The sequence below is a fragment of the Drosophila willistoni genome (genome assembly GCF_018902025.1).
Source record: "Drosophila willistoni isolate 14030-0811.24 chromosome 2R unlocalized genomic scaffold, UCI_dwil_1.1 Seg167, whole genome shotgun sequence".
NCBI classification, from domain to species: Eukaryota; Metazoa; Arthropoda; class Insecta; order Diptera; family Drosophilidae; genus Drosophila; species Drosophila willistoni.
Genome location: NW_025814050.1, coordinates 3,951,470 through 3,976,482, shown reverse-complemented (window position 1 = coordinate 3,976,482; position 25,013 = coordinate 3,951,470). Strand labels below are relative to the sequence as shown.

The 25,013-nt window shown below is 40.9% G+C and overlaps 10 protein-coding genes across 11 annotated transcripts; 5 read left to right on the top strand and 5 right to left on the bottom strand.

Annotated features, from left to right (window-relative positions):
- Positions 1-253: 253 nt before the first annotated feature.
- LOC6643916 (RCC1-like G exchanging factor-like protein) lies at positions 254-1,864 on the top strand. Its single transcript, XM_002066682.3, has 2 exons — positions 254-393; positions 458-1,864. The coding sequence occupies exons 1-2, from the start codon at positions 294-296 to the stop codon at positions 1,741-1,743; spliced, it is 1,386 nt and encodes a 461-aa protein (XP_002066718.1). The 5' UTR covers positions 254-293; the 3' UTR covers positions 1,744-1,864.
- A 1,196-nt stretch (positions 1,865-3,060) lies between these two features.
- On the bottom strand, positions 3,061-6,553 carry LOC6643915 (integral membrane protein 2B). Its single transcript, XM_002066681.4, has 3 exons — positions 6,299-6,553; positions 4,095-4,842; positions 3,061-4,032 (listed from the first exon to the last, which is right to left on the bottom strand). The coding sequence occupies exons 1-3, from the start codon at positions 6,410-6,412 to the stop codon at positions 3,887-3,889; spliced, it is 1,008 nt and encodes a 335-aa protein (XP_002066717.1). The 5' UTR covers positions 6,413-6,553; the 3' UTR covers positions 3,061-3,886.
- A 133-nt stretch (positions 6,554-6,686) lies between these two features.
- On the bottom strand, positions 6,687-7,900 carry LOC26529730 (cleavage and polyadenylation specificity factor subunit 4). Its single transcript, XM_015178101.3, has one exon. The coding sequence runs from the start codon at positions 7,741-7,743 to the stop codon at positions 6,871-6,873; it is 873 nt and encodes a 290-aa protein (XP_015033587.1). The 5' UTR covers positions 7,744-7,900; the 3' UTR covers positions 6,687-6,870.
- A 208-nt stretch (positions 7,901-8,108) lies between these two features.
- On the top strand, positions 8,109-9,289 carry LOC6643914 (post-GPI attachment to proteins factor 2). The gene is made up of 2 exons (XM_002066680.4): positions 8,109-8,964; positions 9,030-9,289. Exons 1-2 carry the CDS (start codon positions 8,331-8,333, stop codon positions 9,164-9,166), a joined length of 771 nt encoding a protein of 256 aa, XP_002066716.1. The 5' UTR covers positions 8,109-8,330; the 3' UTR covers positions 9,167-9,289.
- A 1,647-nt stretch (positions 9,290-10,936) lies between these two features.
- LOC6643913 (post-GPI attachment to proteins factor 2) lies at positions 10,937-13,180 on the top strand. 2 transcript variants are annotated; one of them, XM_047010509.1, is made up of 2 exons: positions 10,937-11,259; positions 11,543-11,603. In XM_047010509.1, exons 1-2 carry the CDS (start codon positions 11,032-11,034, stop codon positions 11,558-11,560), a joined length of 246 nt encoding a protein of 81 aa, XP_046866465.1. In that variant the 5' UTR covers positions 10,937-11,031; the 3' UTR covers positions 11,561-11,603. The 2 variants fall into 2 exon arrangements, with proteins under 2 accessions (XP_046866465.1, XP_002066715.2); XM_002066679.4 differs by adding an exon at positions 12,969-13,180 and having other exon boundaries at positions 10,940-11,686.
- On the bottom strand, positions 13,115-14,190 carry LOC6643912 (peroxisome assembly protein 12). The gene has a single exon (XM_002066678.3). It carries the CDS (start codon positions 14,102-14,104, stop codon positions 13,202-13,204), a length of 903 nt encoding a protein of 300 aa, XP_002066714.1. The 5' UTR covers positions 14,105-14,190; the 3' UTR covers positions 13,115-13,201.
- A 49-nt stretch (positions 14,191-14,239) lies between these two features.
- LOC6644175 lies at positions 14,240-16,690 on the top strand. The gene is made up of 3 exons (XM_002066677.4): positions 14,240-14,844; positions 14,901-15,828; positions 15,890-16,690. Exons 1-3 carry the CDS (start codon positions 14,320-14,322, stop codon positions 16,546-16,548), a joined length of 2,112 nt encoding a protein of 703 aa, XP_002066713.1. The 5' UTR covers positions 14,240-14,319; the 3' UTR covers positions 16,549-16,690.
- On the bottom strand, positions 16,543-18,596 carry LOC6644174 (probable ATP-dependent RNA helicase DDX28). Its single transcript, XM_002066676.4, has 2 exons — positions 17,705-18,596; positions 16,543-17,654 (listed from the first exon to the last, which is right to left on the bottom strand). Exons 1-2 carry the CDS (start codon positions 18,539-18,541, stop codon positions 16,917-16,919), a joined length of 1,575 nt encoding a protein of 524 aa, XP_002066712.1. The 5' UTR covers positions 18,542-18,596; the 3' UTR covers positions 16,543-16,916.
- Positions 18,597-18,708: 112 nt separating this feature from the next.
- On the top strand, positions 18,709-23,153 carry LOC6644173 (splicing factor 3B subunit 1). Its single transcript, XM_002066675.4, has 3 exons — positions 18,709-18,802; positions 18,970-19,700; positions 19,763-23,153. Exons 1-3 carry the CDS (start codon positions 18,775-18,777, stop codon positions 23,090-23,092), a joined length of 4,089 nt encoding a protein of 1,362 aa, XP_002066711.1. The 5' UTR covers positions 18,709-18,774; the 3' UTR covers positions 23,093-23,153.
- A 35-nt stretch (positions 23,154-23,188) lies between these two features.
- LOC6644172 (inositol polyphosphate multikinase) lies at positions 23,189-24,963 on the bottom strand. The gene has a single exon (XM_002066674.4). It carries the CDS (start codon positions 24,695-24,697, stop codon positions 23,669-23,671), a length of 1,029 nt encoding a protein of 342 aa, XP_002066710.2. The 5' UTR covers positions 24,698-24,963; the 3' UTR covers positions 23,189-23,668.
- Between the last annotated feature and the right edge of the window lie 50 nt (positions 24,964-25,013).

Sequence of the window (25,013 nt, the reverse complement as noted above, 5' to 3'; positions counted from 1 at the left end):
ACTAATAACAAGTAGGAGATAATCGATAACAATCGAGTACTCATCAGCACCAGCAGGTGTGTTGTTTTAGCCATTTTCCTGAAGACTAGTTTTGAAATGTCTGCTTGTAAGAATGAAATACTTACTTTTTTCTTTTACTTGGAATTTTAAATGCAGTTACTTGTTGAAGAGTGCACTCTCAAGTAACATACATAACATAATTAAAGTGGCGTTTTCTGGCTATAAAATAGCTAAGCTGACAGATCTGAAACTAAACGATTATTTAAGTTCCAATTGGATTTGAACAAAACAAAATGCTACCCACGTTAAGGGCTTCCATGCCCCTACTGGCCCGATCTTACACAACCAAGGCCAAACGTGTTGTCCTTAATCAGGATAAATCAAAAATTAAAGGTATGATTAAGACATGAAAGATTGCAAACATTCACAAATTGTTAATTCTCTCTTCATGCATTAGATTATAATCCAAAGATCTCAAATACTCATGACCAGCGCGTCTATGTGTGGGGATTCCAGGAGACGGGAGCTCTTGGCCTCCAGACGAACATTAAAAAGTCTCAGGAACGGTACACAGAAATGGTTCATCATCCCACGCGGTTACAGTTCTCCACCAACAATGAAGTCACGGATGTAACAGCCGGCTATGGTTTCACTGCATATGCCGTCCAGCGATCCGATGGAGAAACACTCTTTGGCTGTGGTCTTAATACAGACTCTCAGTTGGGTTACCAAGTAAAGAAAGTGAAATCCAACAGCCCTGCCCAAGATCCGGCGAATCTGGATGTCATCATTTATCCCACGGCCATACAACTTCCGCGAGAGCATGGTGAAACAGCCGAAGATATGCAAGTGCGCAGCATGTCTGCAGGACGAGCACATCTAGTGGTGGTCACACGCAATGGCCACGTTTTTACCTTGGGCAACAATTCGTATGGCCAATGTGGACGATCGATTATCGAGGAGGAACGATACAGCAAAAGTGCCATAATTCACAGAATATCTCAAGTGGACATATGTGGTCCAGACGATGAAATTGTGAGCGTGGAATGTGGCCAGGATCACACCATGTTTCTGACCAAGCTGGGTCGCGTCTATACTTGTGGTTGGGGCGCCGATGGTCAGACAGGGCAGGGAAACTATCATTCAGCTGGTCAAATTACTCTCATAGAGGGAGATATCAAGAAGGAGCGGATTGTTAGCCTCAGTTGCTCCTCCGATTGTGTTTTGGCCTTAAACGAGCACGGCGATTGCTTTGGCTGGGGCAATTCAGAATATGGCCAACTCGATAATGACCCAGAGCATGCCCAGACACAAATAAATGTACCCCGTGCCCTAACATTAACCAAAGAAATCGGACGCATACGACAAGTCGCCAGTGGTGGGTCATTCTGTATGGCTCTCAATGATCAGGGTCTCGTCTATACCTGGGGCTATGGCATCTTGGGTTTTGGCCCCTTTGTCGAGCAGACCTCAAAGCCCCAGCATCTGCTGCCCCCACTTTTCGGTCGCAATGACTTCAGCAACGCCACCACCGTGGTGTCCATTGGATGTGGGGTCTTTCACATGGGCGCCATCAACTCCGATGGCGACCTTTTCATGTGGGGCAAAAATCGATTCGGCCACTTGGGTTTGGGACACAAAAAAGATCAATTCTTTCCCTTTAAGACCGCCCTCAATGGCAAGGTCACAAAGGTTGCGTATGGAGTGGATCATACCATAGCTTTATGTAAGCCTTATTTTTAAGTGTTAAATAATAAAAGTATAAAACAAATGTGCCCACATGCATTAATTTTCTTATTATCTAGTTAAGTGGAATTGGAGGAACTTCAATTTTTCTACAATAAATACTATTAGTTAAAATTAACAACTAAAGAAGTTTAAATTTATTCAAGAATGATGAAACATTTTAAATTGTTATCCCTTGTTTACCCTTAGTCGAGCTGTTTCTCTTTCTGCATCATTGAAAATTAGTCCCATTGAGTTAATTTGAACTTAAAACTTGGGATCTAAGCTTCTTTCTAATATGTCCAGAACATCCGTCGGAATCGGGCCAATCCGGCTCATAAATAGAATTCGGATGAAGCAAAACCACAATTATTTGCTATCTGAATTCTCGGAATGGAGCTTGTGTAGCTATCATAATTACCACCTTTGAGAATAGGGAAATCCAATACATCAAGCCAGTGGATAATCGTTTTGGGAGGGCAAAAGCGAATATAATTTATTTCAGCTTCCGATGCTATGATAACAAAAATAAACTATAATAACAATATCGATTATAAAATATTTTTGTTATTATGAGTGGGAAATGCCAAGCCAAAATTCCCAAGCGACCAATCGTAGTCTGAAAGTTCTTTAATGTGACTTTAAAAAGTCATAAAAACAAAATCAAAAACGACATGAAATATGGAGAAAAAATTAGTTTCTATATGTCTGAACCTGAAGAAGTTTTTTTAAGACCATTTTTGTCTTACTAAACTTTATGGATATTTCCTATGCTCTGTATCTTATGTTACCGACTATTTATTATATGTATTGGAAGATATTTCTCAAATCGTTTTCTTGTTGTCTCATGTTTAGTACCACTGTGATTTAAATGATGGGTATAACAAGGATATCAATGGTGTTATTTAAATTTTGTATACCGTGCACCCAGAGAATGAAATTTTCGTAGCGGTCGCCACTTCTTAAGGGGTCAACATGGATTCCACTGGATTAAATGAGTGATTCTCTAACCCAAAACTCTTATAGCGATTGTCAAAGCGTTGCCAAACACTTGGACAATTAAGTAGCATTTGTTCAACCAAACTGTTTTGAAACAATCTCAAAAGTCTCGTGGCACCCGTCAATTTTTCGAAATGTCATCACAGTTTAGGAATGTCCTATGAAAATGTTCTATCATGATCATTTATAGATGTAGAATTTACAACCTTTAAATGCGTTTTTCCCAAAAACGGCATTTTCTAAATATGTTTCAAAACTATTTCTCTTTTTATGAGTTTTTTTTGAAGCATCGGAAAAATATTTTGTTCCCATTATAAAAAATAAATCAAGAAATAATTCAAGATCACAAATTCGCGTTTAATACATTTAAATAGTTTTGTTTTTGTTTTGGTTTTTGTTTTTAAAGAACATTTAGATTAACTTTCTGTTGTTGATGTTTTTTGTTTTTTAATGTTTTCATTTCTGAACTCTGCTGATGGTTTCAAATTTTTAACTTATTTGAATCCTTTGATTTGTTTTTTGTTTATACAATAATTGTTAAGTTAGAGAGAGGATAATTTATAGTATATAAAATATGTACTTGGAATGGAATGCATTTTAGGTTTTGTTTTTTGTTTTCTGTGTGAGTGTTTTTTTCTGTTTGTTTTTGTTTTGTTGTGTTTTGGTTATCATTATGGATTCACACATCTAATTTTTATATGTATAAGTATATATAGAAATAGAAAGATGCACGGGGCCCTCGTCGTATTCAATATCATGATGCATTCCTCGCTTTGTATTTGTCACAAATTTCTTTCAATCGCATTTTAATTGCTTTCTAGGTACATTTCTTTACTCTAGGGTCTATGATTCGCTATAATCTTTCTTTGACGTTCGATTGAACTCTATTGGTTGGAGCTTCTTGGCCAATAATATGATATATCTCATACATATATGTATATATTTATATAAACTTATAGGTTCATCTGTTTCAAGAGTCGTTTTAAGCATTGTTTTTGTTTTGTTCTTTTTGTTTTACTCAAACTACATACACAAACAGATCAAATTTTGTCTCCGATTTTCTTTATATCTTCATATATATATATATATAAATTAATTTCTAATTAATAAATTTCTTGTAGCTTTAAAATTTTCTTGACGTTGATGGCGCTTAATAATGAACTCAAGCCACTTGCTGCTTTTCGGCTTCGTTCGCCTCGTATGCCTCGACTTCCGCAATATTGGACAGATCGTATTCAATCACTCCCTTGCCCATGAACTCAGCATATTTGCCAGCATCTGGCAAAGGCTCTGCCGAGCGCTTAGATACTGAAAAAAACAAAAAAGACTAAAAATATTGAAGAATTTATGTATGTATGTATATAACTTACCTCCCGTGATAAATTTCTCCATCATATAGACCTTCATGTCAAAGCATTCGTTGGCAATGCGCTCCGAGATCATGGACAGATCTGTGATGCGTGGCGTGATCACCCGCATGGTGCGACGCACTCGCTCCGTGTCGATGTTATAATAACCGGAACCCATCTTCTGCATCAGATCCATAAAGCTGCTTGGCGGCAATGTTGTATCCCGGTCCAGAGGCATGATGAAACAACGATTGGTCGTGGTATCAATAATGGCCGATTGATTCTCTTTGAAATCATGCATAAACCGACCCCGACGACCATCCTTGAAGTCTGGCACATCGATCTTGGCATAGCCATCTTCATCGCTGCTATCCAATTCGATTTCCTCTCGGAAGAAATTGTCATCGACAAGATTGTCCAACAGGCTATCGTCCCCATTGCCCATGATTAGACCGTTCCGATTGCTGCTGCTGCTGGTGAAATGGGGCAACAGAGTGCGCCAGTTGAGGGCAGCAATATCATCGTCGTTGCGGGCCATGAAACGGGGCATCACACTGGAATCCTCGGCGTAGGGTATATCGCAAAGGGCATGGTAACGCATATTGGAATGTGAAGGAGCATATAGACGATAGAGGGTCCAGCCACCGAGCACACCCATCATCATAACCACCATTGCAATGAGGAAGAGCAAGAACGACTTCAAGCAATGGTATTGAGGTCGATTGAACACCATCGATTCGGTATCGGCATCACTATAAGCAATCTTGGGCTGTTGAAAAACAAACAAACGATTGCAATTGAGATTAGAATTTATTTCCACTCGCAATTGAAAAATATCAAAAATAAACAAAAAGCATACGATATCGCTTATACTATATGCTCTTTTTATGGGGAGGAAATAATTCCCAGCATTTTATCAGTAATATAGAGCAAATAGTTTTGTGACGATAAGAAAAAAAAACTTTAGCAAATGAATGCACTTATCATAGATACAAAATTCTTTAAAGTGGCTTTCAAAATGCCATAAAAACTTATCATTTCACTTTAAAGTTTAAACAATGGCACTTTTATCTTCAGATTAAAACGTTAAAAAGTTAAGAAAATTTTGATTTTGAGCTTAATTTGATCTTTAATTTTTAAATCAAATTAAAGAAATGTTTTATTAAGGCTAACTTCCTCTATGCCAAAGTTTATATACCCTTCCAAACTGCTTTTCTGTGTCTCAATGCAGTTTATGCTGCGTTGCTTCTGTGCGTGTGTGTGTGTTCTGCTGAGCAATGACGTATCAACCTGCTGGCAGCGCTGTCGGCTGCAGTGCAGATTTATATTGTATATAACTTGTGTTCTATTAATCCGATCTTATTAAAGTATGGGCATTCGATGCTTTACATTAAACATTACTTTAATAGTATTTTTTTTAAAGATACTCCAAAACCTTGACCTACAAACATCTAATAAATTTCATAATATCAACTGCAAGGGTATAAAAAATGTATTTTAAATGTTTGAAATCCAAATATGTTTAATTCAGAAAAAGTGTATCTTAATTTAATTTTCTTTATTAATTTGTATTCGGTTCGTTCTATATTAATCGACTTCTTTAAATGAGAATGAATATAGTAAATATTTATAAATAAAAGTTTTTCTCTCTTGGCCTAATTTTTGTTGGTCTTGTACATATAATTATTGCAGACACTGTGTGTAATATAAACAAATGTGTCAGCATTCTTATCTACTTATACACACGTAGTAATAAAGCATTTATGAGCAAAGTGCACAAGTTTCTTTTGTTAAAGAGAAAGAGAGAAATGAAGTGATTGGGGGTGGAGGGGAGAAGGGGGCTAACGAAAATTTGACCATGGAATCAACAGGAAGAAAATTGACCTCAAGCGACAATGTGGAAATGTGCAAACTGAAGGAAAGGGAGGTCAGGGTGAACAAGGACAACAAAAATTCCAGCGTTTCACTTTGCATGGGAAAAATCAATAGCAATTGCTGCTGAGCTCTGCTACTGCATACATATGTATGTACATACAATACATATGTATTTAGGAATTTTCTGCCCACACAAATACACACACACACGCATACTAATACAAATAAAAACTTGTAGCTCGGACGAAGGACAACAGATACCTGATTTTGAAGTCCTCTGGCACAAGGGCAAAAACGATTGAGCGGAAAATAATTAAACAAAAAATAAAAAAAATTACGATTATACTTACACTAATTAATGATCCATGATGCATTAGCGCTTCATCGTTCAAATTCATGGGCAGCGGCACCTTCTCCTGGTCATCCTTATGCCTTCGTCCTGTTATTTTTGCAAGAATTGTCATTGTTCCCTTAACGTCGTTTTTAATACTTTTAATTTAGTTGTTTTGTGCAAGAGCTGATGCCTTTTACTGTTATGTGTGAAAAATTACCAAAAATTTAGTGCGCAATTTTCTCTGCCTTGTTGTTGTTTTCTATGGTGCAGTGCTGCAAAACGAATTTAGTTACTAACGATATTTTCATCGATAGTTCGGATCTATCGCCTTTAGGAAATAAACCTATCGATAGACAAACTTCCTGGAAACCGTTAAACAATTAAAATATCTTTTTGTGTTCCTATTGTTTTGTTTTTTTTTTTTCTTTTTGTTTACATCTTGTTATAAAACATTCGAAAGTAATTCTAGATAATTTATGGAAGATATATTATCCTCTAATCAGATAACGTATGAGAAAACATCTCTGTTGACCAAAATATTCTTAAGATTTACAAAAAACATATCGATGTGCGGGCTCAGCTTAGGCACTATTTATGACTATGTTGATTGGAGAGGAAGGCCAAATGGCCTTTAGGACACTTGTTGGCATAGTGACCCTTATGGCCGCACTTATAGCAGGTGATCTCCTCCAGAGGTGTGGGACCTTTAACATATGGATGATTAGGACCACCACCGCTACCATCTTCGGGACCATTGCCATCACCTCCAGGAATGCCTGGTCTTCCGCCACCACTGTGATCCATAGCATTGATGTTGTTACGGTTCTCCAGGCTGCCAGCATATTGCTTGCACGCATTCGCCTTGTGCCCCAGTTCGCCGCAATAGTGACAGGTGGGCAGCTTTTTGTGAAGTTGATCTTTGCTTAGGTCAGCTAGAGGCGGCAACTCAAATCGGGGATGCATGTGCTTGCAGTTGGGTCCGTCAGGACAGAAACCGGCCAGATAGTTCATGCAGAGTACACGACGTAAATGCTGATGCCGACAATGGGGTCCGTGTCGGCAGAATCCTCGTTTATACCATGGGCAATCTTTCACTTTACTCTGGGGATCGATGTGCAGGAAGGGGCACTCCTTGTTGTGACAGGCGTTAAAACGAGAATAAAAGTAGCATTCTGGCATTTTAGTCATGTCGAATTCGTGGAGAAATTCACATTGATCACCCTTCTTGCAGAGACCACGCAGCCAATGCTTGCATACTATGGTGCGATCTCCGCGTATGTGTCGAAACGGGCAGGCGCTGCCCTTGTCACACTCCTGGCCATTCTTAGTGATGAAGTTGCAGACGGCGGCAATAGACTTGTCCATGCCATAAAAAGGCAGCGGAATGGCTCCAACCTGCTCCATGAGATCTCGTTCCGCCTTGAAGTGTAGGCCATTCACATTGGCCAGAAGGATGTCCATGATGAAGTTGCCTACTCTACTTACAGGAACCGAATTAATTAAGTTGTTTTTTTTCTACTGGTTTCCTTTTTCGCTTATATTTTGTTGTTCAGTCAGTCAGTGTTAGAGATGAGCATAGCCGGCATGCTGACTATCGAAGGTAGATCAACTAGTTTGGCCTTTTTCAACCTGCCGCCAGTATCCATTTATAGCCATATTTTGTATTTTAGTTTTTCAATTAATAGAATCAATATTTTCAACATTTTTTAAGCTTACGCCAACAAATCTGTCAAAAATATATGATGTGAAACTGATTTATTGAGAAGTTTCGAGATGACCGACGGTTTGATTAGTTGGCTTTTTTCCCAGTTCACATTTTGATCGAAATACAATCGAAATATCGATTTATTGTTTTTATTGTGTTTACATTATTCTGTTGCTTTGCAACGTAAACGCAATTTTTTAAACAGAATATTGCACGTATTAAATAAAAATAAAAAGAAATTTTCATGTACAGGATTGGTTGATCCGCAGTCATTAAAATTATGTGTAGTTGTCCAATTGGTTAGAGAGTTCCCCCCGCACCCGGATCATCAGCCATCACCAACATGTTACCAACGTTCCAGCGGCTAAACGAGCCCAAGAAACAAATTTTCTTTCGTCTGCCCTTCTCCAGATTAGCCTTAGCAGCATTATGTTTGCCACTTGGAGCCTTTTGTTTCTGTGTTGCGTGGTCGCTGATGTTTGACTTTGTGCGATCAACCTTTACACACTGCGATGTATCCAACTATTTACCCTCAGTGTCAGCAGCTATTGGTAATTATGAGCCACAGAAGACGATTTGGAGATTGGCCATTTTCCTGCATTTACCTCTACGACTGGCAGTGGCCAAAATGTATCTCGAATACTATAGAGAGCACATTAAACGTAATCGCCGTCTGTTCGGAATTTTGGCCTGCACTTTAAATGTTATTGAAGATTTTGCCCTCTTCTGTCTATCCCTGTGGACATCGGCGGACAATTACGAGATCCATCGGAACTCCTTTGTCGTATTCATAGCGTGCAGTGAGTGTTATATGCTTATATCATATCTGCTGAATCGTAATGCCAGGAAGGTGGTCTTACTCCCACATGAGGAGAAATCGCTCCGCTATAAGCGGAATCTGTTTCTTATCAATGTTCTGGCCTTTGGACTGGCCGGATATTGTTTTTTGCGCCACAATGCCCACTGTGAGGCGGGTGGTAAGTTACCAAACAATAATTTATCACAACCCTTATCTTAAACGATTCTCATCTTTCTTTCACAGTTTACACGTTCTTTGCCTTTTTCGAATACATTGTGGTGCTAACTAATATGGGCTTCCATATGACATCGTATTGGGATTTTTACGCTCAGCATGTCGTCTTCGATGCTAAAAACGGTCTCTATCTAACGCATTTTTAGTCATTTAGCTAATTAGGCATAATTTTCACGTCCGATTTTATTAGTTTATGTATTTCGCTTTTGCCCACCTCTTGAGTATTTCCTGTACATAATTAAATAACCAACCATGTGGTATTAGCTTAAGCTCAAAGTTTACTTAATTTTACCAAAGTATGAGGCATAAATGTATAACGTTTTGCTAGTAAAAACAATAAACAGCATAAAGAATATAATAAAACATATGGGAATATCTTGCAGTCTTTGAAATTAAATCATTTCTACATTTTAAACTCTATAAATAATAATTGCAGCGAGAAACAAATAAGTTCTAATGTTCAAAGTCTTAAGTATGACTTACACGCTCAGTGAAGTGCATTTGGCCGATTGTATATAGTATGTGTTATAGTATTCCGATCAGTTCGATTACCAAAATGTGATACACTTTTAAACTAAGTGCAAGTTTTCTGGGAGAAGTAGTCCGGCAAACTGTTATTTACTCTTTATATCGGTATAAAAAGAAGTAAATAGGAGAATCCACCTTAAGTGTCAACATATATCTGCCATTGATATTCAAAAGGGAGATTTCGAATTTACAAAAAAAGGATAACCCACTCGGAATATGTAACAACTTTAGCAGCTTTAAAATTTCGAATCTATCTTAAACTTTCTCGATTATGGCCAGATCGAGAGAAACTGAAGAATGGTACAATAAGTGAGTGTTTTTTGTGGGAGTACAAAAGTTGCGATAATAAAATTAAAAACTTTTTGAAAATTTAAACTTTTTTCCATGGAACGGAAATTGGAACGTTTATTGCCATTTTAATTTTAGCGCGAATAATTAAATAGTTTTATCTATAATTTATTTTTTTAGTTCGTAAACTTTTCTTTTTGATTTTCTTACTTATTCAATAGGAAGGTCTAGCAAAATACATACCTTCAAATTGTTAAGCTTATAAATAAAGTTAAATTAAAAAATAAATTAACTTCTAACATCAAAACAATCGAGTCAGTTTTTCAATTACTTTAAGACACATAAAATCCTATCGGAGCCTGTCTAGCAAAGAATTTATCTGCAAACTCAAATAATTAGCCATTATTTGCCCAAACAGGGAAGAAAATATTGATAAAGGAAAAGGCCATATATGGAACGGAAATTGTCTTAGATGACGATGTAAAAGCCATGGAAAACGAATTGTAATTAATATTAAATGGAAAGTTTTGCATGTGTGAAGTTGGATAATATAAATTACATTATCTATTGAAACTTTCAACTTGAATGCCTTTTTGGAATTTCTAAACACAGAATCCAATTGTGAAATCTTATATTGAATGAGATTGTAAGGATGTGGGTTAGGTAGTTTTGGGCGACTTGTCATTAAAGGAACTTGTGGGATAGGATACGGCGACAAGGATAAACCATATGACACGACATGCGTAAGGTTCATGTATCTCTCGCTGATATGACAAATGCTTGCTTGATATATCTGATGTACTGGATTATTCACTGGAGCTGTGACTGCATTTCCAAAATTGCAAAGTATGTATTTCTCCAGTAATAAACCAACCCATTTCCATTCGAAAACTTTGCTACAACAGAGAATCCTTACGGCCATCACAACTCACACATAAATTCACCTCGCTCCATTATTCTTACTAGCACTTCTGCCAAATGATCCCTAACTGCTGACACCTCTAGGGTTCCACGTAAGCTAAACCTAGCCAATCATAATGACCCCTTAATACCTCACTAGTAAAAGGCGAACCATAATCGCGTAAGAACGTGAATTGACTTATTATTTCAACCGGAAACCGAATAGGCCTAGGGAAAACATTATAGAACTTAATTTTCAATAGCATTATATTCTATCCGATTCGAGAGATGCGCCATGGATCAGGAAATGCTGCTGCCATTGACAAACAAAGATTTGTCCAATCCTAATCCCTTTCGCATATCTATGGCGCGAATTTTGCTGATGGGTTTGAGTGTTGCGCCCGTTGCCTTGGCTTTTTTCCTTGTCCGCACCATTATCACGGATCTTGATGCTTCGACCTATACGGAGTGCAAGGCTTTCAATGTTATACCCTCAGTCTCGTCTGTGGCCAAATCGAATCAGGTTGGTTGGATTATTGTTTCATGGTGGTCTGCGACTTTTATCCTGTTGACTGCTTCCCTTTATACGCGTCTCTATCGACGCATCTTGCCAAGAACCGTGCGCTCCCTAAGTCGGATCTTAACGGGATCCCTAATGCTGCACAGCTTCAGCGTTTTGGTCTGGGCGCACTTCGCCCATATAAATGGCACCCATCCTCTACATGTGACCACTGTGATTGTGCTTTGGAGCTCCGCTTCTGTATTCCTAGGTGGCTCATTTGCGATTCGTAAATACCATTTTGCAGGTGGCGGAATTGGCCTAAAGGAAGGAGACAACGACTTGCGGTTTTCGTATTTGCTAAAGCGTAAGCTGGTCCTTACATTTGTTGTCACATTTTTGTTCATGTGGCTCTGGTATCTGTTGCACATGGAGTTCTGTCCATCATTGGGTGAGTTCCTCGGCCTATGCCAATTCTTAAATGCATTACAAATTGGGTCCTATCATTTCAATTTTGCTGTTTATTTCGATCGTCGTCGACCCCATAATGTATACTTATTATATATATGCTTATCCAGTTTAAATAGCCATGTTCGTCCGTCTGGATCAACGTAAACTCCTCCTAGACCATTGAAGTGGAATGCTTAAGAATATTTATTTAAATCCGGCGACTATATCATAACCTTCTTAAGAAAAAAACGATCTTTTATTAACAACTTCGATATGTTTTAAGCATATAAATTTCTTATACATTTATGTATAAGAATCTTTCAGGTGAGCATCCTAGAAAAATAACGTATTTTTACTCGCTTCATTTGAATAAAGATAAATTAATTTTGAATCGTCTTCTAAGATTCGAACCAAAGTTATTGTCAGCTAAACTTTGTTGCATGATACTCCTAACTCTTTTCTTTCTTCTTACTCGTTGATTTTATTTAGAAGTTATTTATACTTTGGCTATTTATAGGACAAATATCTGACAATAGTTTTCTTTCTTTCAGGAATTATGTGAAATTTAAGATTTATTTTGATATTTCCCTGATTTATGTCTTAACATACGTCGATAAAATCTATACAAATTTAAGCAAAAGCATTCCATTGATTTGCTTCGAACTGCTTGAATCAAAGATTGGTTATTGAATCTATATTGTTTTTTCTTGTTTGAATATTAATAGCGTTTGGAATTACGCGGTTTAATCAACAGAAGAAAATGCCTCTTTGCCTAGCTAATAAAAATTAAAAAAAAACCAATTAAAAACAACGGTTTAGATTTATTTATAAGTATAAAACAAATTAGATACTTTTGAGTAAAAAATACGCCAATTTTTTTCTAGGTGTCCCACTTGGGAGATTCCCAACGATTCACATTGCCAAAATACAAACAAACAAAATCTGTCAAAAATAGAATTTTAGATTATTTGTTTCCATGCGATTGTTTTGAAATAGTTTTTTCTTTTTGCTTAAATGACTATGGCAAATTCCATCCAGATCGAAATACCGTATAATATAGCAAAAATAGTTTTACGATCGATCTTACACGAGTCTACATACCAAATTTCTTGGTTCTGCGTGGTATACAAAATCGAAAATCATAAATTTTCAGTCGTCCAACTGGTAAAGTACGATCCAGACAGTATAAAATGTTTATTTGAATTAACCAATCATTTCTTTATGATTTTTTTTTTTTTCATCTTTTTTCTGATATGTTTCTTTTCCATGTTGATTAATTTCAGTTTACTCAATTTTCGCATTATTCGAGTTTGTGGCTTTTTGGTCGTTCCTTTGCTATTTGTGCACGGCTTACTTTGATTTTTATAATGTCTATATATGCCACGATAAACGATTGGGCTATTACCTGAGTGAATTTGAAACACAATAATAAATTATGCGTGTATTTATTGTATAAAAAAGTGTATAAAAATGATAAAAAGATTAACAACAACAATACTTTTTCTACTCTATGTGGCTACGTTTCATAAATTCTAACTAGATCGTCCAAACTTATCGGATAATGGGTCACCGGACAAGCTCCATGCTCTTTCAAATGGTTAATGATGCATTTCCAGCAATATACATAACCAGAGACTGAGCAGGCTGTTGGTGTTTGGAATGGGAGCAGGCACACTGGGCATTCGCCACGTTTGGGCAGTGACTGCTTTACCTCATCGGGCAGTCCTCCATCTGAATCTAAGGGTTTAGCTTCCGGATTCTGTAAGGAACCGCCCACTTTGCGTCGCTGATCATTGGAGTACCACCACTGGATAAATTGTAAAAAGAAGGCCAGTACTTCCAGCATTTTAAGAAATATATAGGTCCACTGGTCCTCCTTCGGAGGTTCGTTTGGGTATCGCAAAGTGAGCTTCATGGCCCGGAAGATAGGTGAATGACTTCGAGCTTGTTTAATAAGGTACAGGAATGTATGCACTGCCTTGGAGGCATTGTATGCATGGAACAGATTGATGGCATATTCCTCCCATTTGTAAGTATCATCTTGATGGGCACTTCGCTGCCTTAGTTTGCGTTCCACATAGGGTAGAATGGTAAGCAGAGTGGCGGACGTCCATTGCTGGCGCCTTGTCAAGAGCTCCCCGGTTTTTGTGTCTGTTCTTTGCAGTCCATAGAAACTCTCTCCAAAGGAGGATGCGCGATTACGCAAATAAACCAACTGGAGTATCCATGTCAACAAGGGTGAGAGTTCCTCCTTCAGCCTAAATGAACCCCAGAGCTTAAAGTCCAATCGTAGGCCAAAGTAGTCGAAAATTTTACTCAAAGCCGGGTAGATAAGATTGTCCAGCGTTTCAGCCGCTGATATTTCAAATATCGATGGTACATTCTGTAAATTTTGACGCACATTGGCTGCCTCCGCCATTGAAATACCAATCAAACAAATATATTCAAGTATCAGCAGTTGAGATTAAAATTTTAAGGAGGCATTAGAGATGGACTTTCGAACATTAAGAAGATAACCGCTAAAAAATCAGTTGTTGCCGATCGCTAATCGATTGTCAACTATCGATTGCCGGTTGAATAAAACAAGTTTGTGCGAAAAGAAAAACAACAAAATAAAGCAAAAACACAAGAACGATGAGAACTCCTGGCGGTGGCCATTTGGAGGAGACGAGCAAGTCGTCATCCAACCAAACAAAGGTCAGCAAAAAGTCCACCAAGTCTCGGTCGAAATCAGCGAAATTGGAGGCAGCGAAAACTTCGGCAACGACAGCTAATGCAGCTCTAGCTTGCGGAGTGGGAGTGCCCGGGAGCCTAGTAGTGGGTGTTGGAGTGGGCAGTTTACCAATGGCTCCTACTCATGTAAACATGGTGACCACGCCAACAACACCCACCTCGAGCTTGGGTAGTCAATATAATCAATTTGACGCCAGCTTTGCTGCAGGAGGAGCAGTTGGCATTCTACCACCTGGTGGACATGTCGAGACTAATACTCATATTAACCGGTTAAGCCATCACCATACAAAGGCTTACGCCGGCTTTGACCCGCGCAGTATAAAAATCTATTGGGAGCAACATGATCAAACCGATGTGGAACTATCGCAGGATGTGTGTGCCCGCCTGGCCGAAGACGCCACCTACAAAGTTTGGGAATTGATAAATGTAAGTATTTCCTCTGTATTGTGTTTACAGAATTTCTAATTCTTAATCTTTTGCAGAATGTCAAGATATACTCCCGCCATTCTGCTGGTATCGTTACCTATGATCTGGTTAATGAAGTTCTCAAGGACGCAGATGTTCCGCCCATGTTGGGAGCTATGGACAGCGATTGGGATCGCATTGACTACGACGGCACTTATTTCTTTCATTCGGACAAGATTTTTGAATTACGTGAAGAGTTCCAAAAGGATATTGAACTAAAGTTACCCAATGATGTGGATTTTCATAGCATTTGTCCGGTGGAGGAGAGAAATACCAACGAATTGCAACAATTCCTTAAGAGTTTGATCACAGCTAGTCTTTTCGGTGACAGCCAGCAGAGAACAAAGGCCTTGAACTTGGCCTTTGAGAGTCCTCTGATGGGTTCTTGTTATCGCGCCTTGGTCTCCAAAATACTGCAAATGCTAGCCTTTAGGCAGGAAGATGCTTTGAGTCAACGGTGCTGGCGTTTGTTAAGGGCCTGCAATTTCAATCCCATGGCCAATCAGCAGTCTTGCCGGCAGGAATATTTTCATTTGGCCGAGATACTAATAAGTCAGTTAATGGGTCCCTTTGAAACCATCAAGGTGCGCTCATCTCCAGTTCCAGATCAAGCAATGGTGGAAACTGATATGAAGTCGGAAATTAAAATGGAATTGGAGGAAGACGACCATCATAATCAGCAGCAGCAGCAGCAGCAACCGCCACAGGAAGCCCATGTGATCTATCAGCTCCAGCATGACGATGATATAAATACTAATTTGCAAGAACCCCACCACATGTCCCATTACTTTGCATCACCGGTGGCCAATAGCCACGTCCCCGAGCTCTGTCAGACCATTGGACAATTAGCTGCTCAAAGTGGTTATCTGCAGTCTGAATGCTTGTTCTTAATAAAAAGGCGTTTGGCCAGATTCTTTGATGCCCGCCAAATCAGCACTGAGAGAGGTGAGATTCAGCATACATTGTGTCGACTTTCTAGCATAATTCTCTTTGAATACCTTTTCAGATTTCAAATATATATCCCGATCCGTATGCGGTTTGATGGCTTTGGGAGAATATGCGTTTCGGGAATTCATACCTTATATCTATCAACTCAATATAAATGAAATACCTGACAGTTTATGGCTTGACCTGTCTCCTGCTGCCATGTTTTTATCAGGCTCAGATGACATTTATTTATATGAATGGTTGGAATATGGATGCGGTGTGGATAGACTGCAACCGTTTATGGGTTACTTTGTCAATGTCTATCAAAAATGGTTGACCCAACGTTTTTTAAGAGCCAAAAAGCCTGCCTACCGAGTGGATGTCCAGCCTGGTGTCCGTCGGCTAGAATGGAGCGCTTTGGCTGCCGCCATGTGCCATGGCGACGATCCAAATAACGCTCTGAAACCTAAACCCCAGCTTAGGGATGCCTTTCCAGAACTGGTGCAGCCAAATTTACATTTAAACTGTGGTGGAATAATCAAATTTAAGTTCTCCGGATGTCGGCCGAGGGTTATTAAACCCAAAACAGATGCAAACAGTGGTGGACCTAAACCTAATTGCGGCTCTGGTGCTTATGGCAGTAGCGACATCTTAATTGCCCGGCGCAAACTCCTTAAACCCATGACCAATGTGAGAAGGGTGGTGGCTCACACTGGGTATCATTATCTTAGGATTTAGAAAAATAATCAACGTCAACATTTTATTTACTTAGAATTACTCTTAACATAATTGTATTGAATTCACACCTCTTTCGGGACACCCAAAGAGTCCAATTGTTATAACTATAAAGCAAATACGTATTTATTCTCTAAATGTAAAACTAAGAGTTTTGATGGGGTAAAATACAAGGCATCTCGTTTTGTTGTTGAATGGAGTTTTGTAAAGATATCGATGGTATAAATCTTTACATATTTCAGCTTAACTTTCTAATTTTGAAGATAATAAAATATTTCAATCGTGATAAAATTCAATATAGTTTAAAGCCTTTTTACATGCACTCTTTTGGCAATTCCCTTAGAGGTATAAATATTTTAAGTATTTCGATACTAAAACGCCTCTTCGTGACTCTCTGGCAGTTTTATCCCCGCCGCCTTCATTTCCTCCATAATGCGACGATTGATAATATTTTTAATATTGGCATTTACATTGGGTAACAATCCGCCGGTTCGGGCTGCATGTTCAATGCGCTGGACCACCTCGATTTCTCGCCTGGATGAAATCAGGTTGGTCACAAGGCATTTTTGCATAACATTTCCCACACGTCCTATGCGGCCGCAGCGATGTATGTAATCGGATACATGCAGGGGGAAATCAAAGTTAATGACATGCCTAGCCCGAGTGGTGTCCAGACCCCGACTGCCAACGTCAGTGGTGGAGAGGATGTCACATTCACCCGTTTGAAACTGTTCGAAACGACCCAAGCGAATCTTCATGAGCATGTCTCCGTTGAGATTGAGACAATTTACGCCCATGTTGTTAAGGAAGATGGAAACATAGTCGCTGGTCACTGATTTGTTGCTAAACACGATAACGGGTCGCTTCTTGGACATGTCCTGTTTGACTAGTGAGAGTAAGTTGGCCGGACGATCGGCTTTGGTGATGCGTAAGAATTTCTGTTGTACATGAGGCATTAAATGATGCAAATGGGGACTGACCACCTCACGGATAGTATCCACGTCAATAATACGCTGTAAAATCTCCCGGGTATTTGTGGGCAATGTGGCCGAGGCCAGAACCAATTGGGTCCCCACCGTATTTTTATCGCCAAGGTGATTCAAATGGAACTGCAAGAGGAAATATTAGCTTCGTAATCTCTTTTGCTTTATCAACTTACAGGGAATCTCTTCAGAAAGTATGTTAACTTGTCTGTAAAGGAATCATCCAACATGGTATCAGCCTCATCCAACACAACATGACGCACTTGCTCCATGCGATAAATGCCTGTCGTTACCAGTTTACTTAATGCACCCAATGTGGCCACCAAGACGTCCACTTCCTCGAATTCAGGATTCATCATCAGTTGCTTCGTCTGACCACCGAGCAGACATTTTACTTTCAGATCCGTTCCCTTTATTAAACGTTCGGTCACCTGGGCTATCTGGGTGGCTAGTTCACGACCAGGTGTCAGTATTAAAGCACGAGGAGTATTCAAACATCTTTCTCTCTTAGTCTTTAGGAGTTTATCCAAAATAGGCAAAAGGTAGGCCAAGGTTTTACCACATCCTGTCTCAGCTGCTATCAGCGTATGAAAGTTATCGAGCATTAATGGCATGGCCTTCGATTGAATGGGTGTTAATTTCCGAATTTGCAAATGCTCGTAAAGATTCTCCTGCAATTGCTGATCTAACGCTAAATTAAGCGACTCCACAGGTTGCATCTCCTGCTGCAGGTGGTCTGATGTCAACCAAGGATTCAGGGTGAAATGGTCCCCTTTTGATTTGTTGTGCAGCCAACCCTTGGATGCCAATTCCAAGGTACCAAACTTGGCATCTTCACGTTCATGTTGTAGCAAATTAAATTGCGTGCGCCGGCAACTGATAAGAGGCTGTGTTTTGATATTTGATTTAATGTTCTCTTTGGATCTCGGATCCACAGCGGTGGCGGTTTTGGCTACTTGTCTGGCTGTTGAGAGCCGTAATGGCAGAAGCTGCGGCAACTTTTTTAGGAGCATAATGAAACGATCCTGATCCGGATCCTAGACTTGTGGTAACAACTATCGAATTCGCAATTTCATCGATAACCTAATCAATCGCTAGTGGTGGCGCTTCAGATATTTAAAGGCTAAAACTAGAGTCTTTTTTGGCTACGCTGCCAACACTGGTATGTTCCATCATTATTATTTGTGTCATCTCTAACCGAGAATTTTCATAAACGCATCTTTTAGAGAAAAACGTTTATGAGAAAATGGAAAACATTCCGCGAACTCATGAAGGTAAGTGTGTCACATACTGCAAATTATTTTTATCCGTATGCATGGCTTAAATCAATGAAGAAGATTGGATATTAAATGTTTGCTAATACAAATTCCAACTACACTGTTCACCTCACCACCCGCTCGCAATCTAAACGAATTTTAATTGAGAAATTTATTTTTTTCAGACATTGAGGCCCAGATCTCTGTGATTCAGGAGAAGAAAACGGAATTGGCTAAAACGCAAGCGGCGGCGGCTGGAGTTGGCCTTCTGGACAGCGGTGGATTTTTCGATTCCGATCTCTACGATGAAGCTTCCGCTGTGGGGGACACTAAGGCAGGGGGTAAAAAGGCTCGTTACGAAGGCTACAACACCTCGATTGCGGCCAATGATGACGGTGAGGAGGATGAAGATGAAGAGGAAGACGATGTGGGCTTCCCAGTACCCCAAAAACGAACCACATACACAGCTCCCCAGTCCGTGCTAAAGGATGTGATCCAGGGCAAGGAGGATCACGATCCCATGGCGGATCGTCGTCGGCCGACTATAGCCGATCGCGAGGATGAATATAGACAAAAGAGGCGTCGCGCCATCATATCACCGGAACGAGCGGATCCATTTGCGGATGGGGGCAAGACACCAGATGTGGGTTCTCGTACATATACAGACATAATGCGCGAGCAGATGCTTAAGGGCGAAGAGTCGGAACTGAGACGTCGCATTATGGAGAAGTCCAAAGATGGTTCATTGGTAAAGAATTCATCATCGTCGAACGGGGAGGCGCCGTCTCATTCGTCTGCCAAACAGGAAACTGGCGGACGTAAGCGTGGTCGTTGGGATCAGACGGTTAGCGATAGTTTCATTCCAGCCAAGGTGTCGGCCACACCTAGCAGTGCTGCCACGCCCACATGGGAGGATGTAAGTAACAAAATCCTTAGTTGATCCACTTTATTAACTCATACCAATTGTCCTTTGTATAGAAAACTCCTGGAGATCATCGCTGGGATGAGACGCCGGGTCACAAAGGTAGCGAAACTCCTGGTGCTACTCCTGGCCTAGCCACCCGTATTTGGGATGCCACTCCAGCCCATGCCATGACCCCTGGCCGGGAGCGAGATGATGGTACAACGCCCAGCCATGAGAAATCCGCTCGGCGCAATCGCTGGGATGAGACTCCGAAAACTGAGAGGGAAACTCCTGGACACAGTGGGTGGGCGGAAACACCCAAGCCCGATCGCATGGGTAGTTCTGGTGGTGGGGCCGCCGAAAGCATTACCGAATCTACTCCCGGAGCTTCCAAACGTCGTTCTCGCTGGGATGAGACGCCATCCAATGCCACTCCGGCAATAACTCCAACCAACTCCAGCGCCATGACTCCCAGCATGACACCCAGCATGACGCCGCATGCGACGCCAGGCGGTCATGGTGGAGCCACTCCTCTGATGACACCGGGTGGCAGTACTCCGGTGGGCGTAAAAGCTATGGCCATGGCCACTCCCACTCCCGGAGCGTTGGCCGCCATGACTCCCGAACAATTGCAGGCCTATCGATGGGAAAAGGAAATCGATGAGAGAAATCGTCCCTATACAGATGAGGAACTCGATCAAATGTTTCCCCCCGGATATAAGATTTTACCTCCTCCAGCAGGTTATGTCCCACTGAGAACACCCGGACGCAAGCTGATGGCCACTCCCACGCCCATAGCGGGCACACCGGCTGGTTTCTTTATCCAAGTAGAAGATAAGTCGGCTAAGTTTATGGATAATCAACCAAAGGGACAAAATTTACCCTTCATGAAGCCGGAAGATGCGCAATATTTTGATAAACTTTTGGTAGATGTCAATGAGGATTCACTTTCACCCGAAGAGTTGAAGGAGAGGAAGATCATGAAACTATTGCTGACCATTAAGAACGGATCGCCGCCAATGAGAAAGTCGGCCCTGCGTCAGATTACCGACAAGGCCCGAGAATTCGGAGCTGGACCATTATTCAATCAAATTTTACCATTGCTCATGTCCCCCACTCTGGAGGATCAGGAGCGACATTTGTTGGTCAAGGTGATTGATCGTGTATTGTATAAGCTTGATGATTTAGTGCGTCCCTATGTCCATAAGATCTTGGTGGTCATTGAACCCCTATTAATTGACGAAGATCATTATGCCCGTATCGAGGGTCGTGAGATTATATCGAATTTGGCCAAGGCAGCGGGATTGGCCACGATGATATCCACCATGAGGCCGGATATTGACAATATAGATGAATATGTGAGAAACACAACAGCTCGAGCCTTTGCTGTGGTTGCCTCTGCCTTGGGTATTCCATCGCTGCTGCCCTTCTTGAAGGCCGTCTGCAAGTCCAAGAAATCCTGGCAAGCCCGTCACACGGGCATAAAGATTGTCCAGCAAATTGCCATCTTGATGGGCTGTGCCATTTTGCCCCATCTCAAGGCTCTTGTGGAGATTATCGAGCACGGACTGGTAGATGAACAACAGAAGGTGCGCACGATCACAGCCTTGGCCATAGCTGCCCTAGCCGAAGCAGCCACTCCTTATGGCATTGAGTCATTCGATTCAGTGCTCAAACCATTGTGGAAAGGCATAAGAACTCATCGTGGCAAGGGATTGGCTGCCTTTCTCAAGGCTATTGGCTATTTGATTCCGCTGATGGACGCCGAGTACGCCAACTATTATACACGTGAGGTGATGTTGATCTTGATCCGTGAGTTCCAGTCACCCGACGAGGAGATGAAGAAGATTGTGCTCAAGGTGGTGAAGCAGTGCTGTGCCACCGATGGTGTGGAACCACAATATATCAAGGAGGAGATTCTTCCGCACTTTTTCAAGTTCTTCTGGAATCATCGCATGGCCCTGGATCGACGTAATTACCGACAATTAGTTGATACTACAGTTGAAATAGCCAACAAAGTGGGCGCCTCAGAGATTATAAATCGTGTGGTGGACGATCTCAAGGATGAGAATGAGCAATATCGTAAGATGGTAATGGAAACTGTGGAGAAAATCATGGGCAATCTGGGAGCAGCTGATATCGACTCTCGTTTGGAGGAGCAGCTTATCGATGGCATTCTGTATGCCTTCCAAGAACAGACCACTGAAGATGTGGTCATGTTGAATGGTTTCGGTACCATAGTCAACCAATTGGGGAAACGGGTGAAGCCCTATTTGCCTCAGATTTGTGGTACCATTCTGTGGAGATTAAACAACAAGTCCGCCAAGGTGCGTCAACAGGCTGCCGATCTGATCTCTCGCATTGCCGTGGTAATGAAAACCTGCCAGGAAGAGAAGCTAATGGGTCATTTGGGTGTTGTCTTGTATGAGTATTTGGGTGAGGAATACCCCGAGGTCTTGGGGTCTATATTGGGTGCCCTAAAGGCCATTGTAAATGTCATTGGCATGACAAAAATGACGCCCCCCATTAAGGACTTGCTTCCCCGTCTGACCCCCATATTGAAAAATCGACACGAAAAGGTCCAAGAGAATTGCATAGATCTGGTGGGACGCATTGCGGATCGTGGTCCGGAATATGTGTCGGCTCGTGAATGGATGCGGATTTGTTTTGAGCTGCTGGAACTGCTGAAGGCACACAAGAAGGCGATTCGGCGAGCCACCGTCAATACCTTTGGATACATAGCTAAGGCGATTGGTCCTCACGATGTGCTGGCCACTTTGCTGAATAACCTTAAGGTCCAAGAGAGACAGAATCGTGTGTGCACCACTGTAGCCATTGCCATAGTGGCTGAAACGTGTCGTCCCTTCACCGTGCTCCCCGCCCTGATGAACGAGTATCGAGTTCCGGAGTTGAATGTACAGAATGGTGTCCTCAAATCTCTGTCATTCCTCTTCGAGTACATTGGTGAGATGGGCAAAGACTATATCTACGCTGTGTGCCCCCTGCTGGAAGATGCTTTAATGGATCGGGATTTGGTCCATCGACAGACAGCTTGTTCGGCCATCAAGCACATGTCTCTGGGCGTCTACGGCTTCGGTTGCGAGGATGCTCTCACCCACTTGCTAAACTATGTCTGGCCCAATATATTTGAGACTTCACCTCACTTGGTTCAGGCGTTTATGGACTCGGTTGATGGTCTGCGGGTTTCGCTTGGACCCATTAAGATACTTCAATACACTCTGCAGGGACTCTTTCATCCGGCTCGCAAGGTTCGCGATGTGTATTGGAAAATCTACAATTCCCTGTACATCGGCGGACAGGATGCTCTTATTGCCGGCTATCCGAGAATCACAAATGATCCAAAGAATCAGTACGAACGTTATGAATTGGACTACACGCTGTAAATCCGCAGTTAAGTTTAAGATTACAAACTTATATATTATATACTTACATATTAAAACAAATCACAGAAAACAAAAAAAAATTGTACAAAAGGAAAGTTTCATTCAAATCGTACAAAATTGGTTTTATTTCACATTTTTTTATCATAGATAGTTTTGTTTTTACGTAGTTCGTCCTTTTGTGAGGGCATTTTAGGAACTACCAAGTATTGTTTTTTCATTTCATTTTTTGGCTTAGCTGACCTAATACAGAAAATATTGAATTCTTCTGGAATCAATTGAGTTTTGGTTCTGGGTGTCGCACATTATATCACGTGTTTACAGAGTAACACAGAATTTGTCACACCATCGGAAGGGAATTGAATCATGTTGAGTTGAAGATGTATTTTGTTTTCTTTCTAAGAGTTGGCTGACTCATTTTGGGTCAATATGTTTACCTAGTGAATTACCTTGCGTGGGCAATAGGAAAATTTTAATTGAGGTTAAGTCGAATCGAATATTAATCTCTCATATTAAATGGAGGGGTTTCCCCTAATTGCCGCAGCATTCCCTTCGTATTTGGTGCTGGTGCGAGTCGGGCTATCGGTGGTGAATGGATTCAACAACCTCTATGAGGCTTTCCAGTCCGAACATATAATTTTCATCGGGTTGACCATTTTCCGCTGGATAGACATGAGCAAAATCAATCATACGCACACGTATCCAGTCAGAGGGTAACATAGAGGACTTTGCATGGCTCAATTGGGATCCATCGTAACAGATGAGCAATGAACTTGCATAGAAATGCAATTGTCGCTGATGCTTGAACCAGTCAAGAATTTCCCGCAATTGTCTCAGTATTTCACGTAATAGGACCTCGGAGCCGACTGCTTGAGCCTTGGAATCACTTGTGGATGCATTGAAAAACAATGCCATTGTTTGCTTGAAACCGGCCACATTTAAGCTTTTGCCATAATCCTTGCCGTGTCGCAGGATTACACTGTGATCTCCCTCCTGGGAGGAGTTGGTGCTGTTGGTAGGCAAATAAACCTGAAAACCAGGCAGGCATAGTCCCAGCTTTTGTTTGCATATCACATATTTCTGTTCTTCAACTTGTCTTTTGTGCGGCGACGATTCCGGGTCCCAAGTGCGACGACCCATCTTGACGTCCATAACGCAGGGCTGGAGCATTCCCCTCGTTAAGTCCTCCAATCGAATAAAAGTGTGCTCACGCTGATTCACTGCCAGTTTGAGATGACCATAAAATCGCGGCACATAAGGTGACAGAGAGGCCAATGTAAGGTCATTACTCTCTCCCGTCGCCTTCACATCACCTGCTCGTGCTCTCGCTAATGATTCATAAAAGTTGAGCTCCCTCTCACCGCATTCGGGTTTGCCAAGAGGTTTCAGAACATAACCCTTTTGTGGATCTTGTAAGAGGCCTATAGATGAGCTGCTGCTGGAATTGGTGGGTTCAAATTGATGTCCAGCTACCTGTGTGTCCAACTGGCGAAATCCATTGGGCAGAACGGGACCTCCATTGACACCATTAGACTGCTCGTTTTTGGCCATTTTATTCAGATCTCCGTCGCCGTCTGGCCAATTAAGATCACTGACGGAAACCAACATACATATATCGCTTTAAAGCCTTTAAAAGTTCTTATATGTGAAATACTGTATTTGTTTTGTTGTTGTTATTTATAACTAACAGTCCGACTCGACCTCGCCTCTTATTTGTAATTGAGTTTCTCCACACTTTTAAAGTCGATGAGCCAATCGTTTGGATTCCCTTTTAATGCTTTAACGAATGTGTGAAATCCAAATTTTATGCAGATTTTTAGATGAGAAATGCAATACTGTTATGCTTTTTGTGTATTAATCGAAGAATAAATTATTTAGTGCTGGAACTGCGTGCATTTAGAGAACAAAATTGTTATCGAAGTGT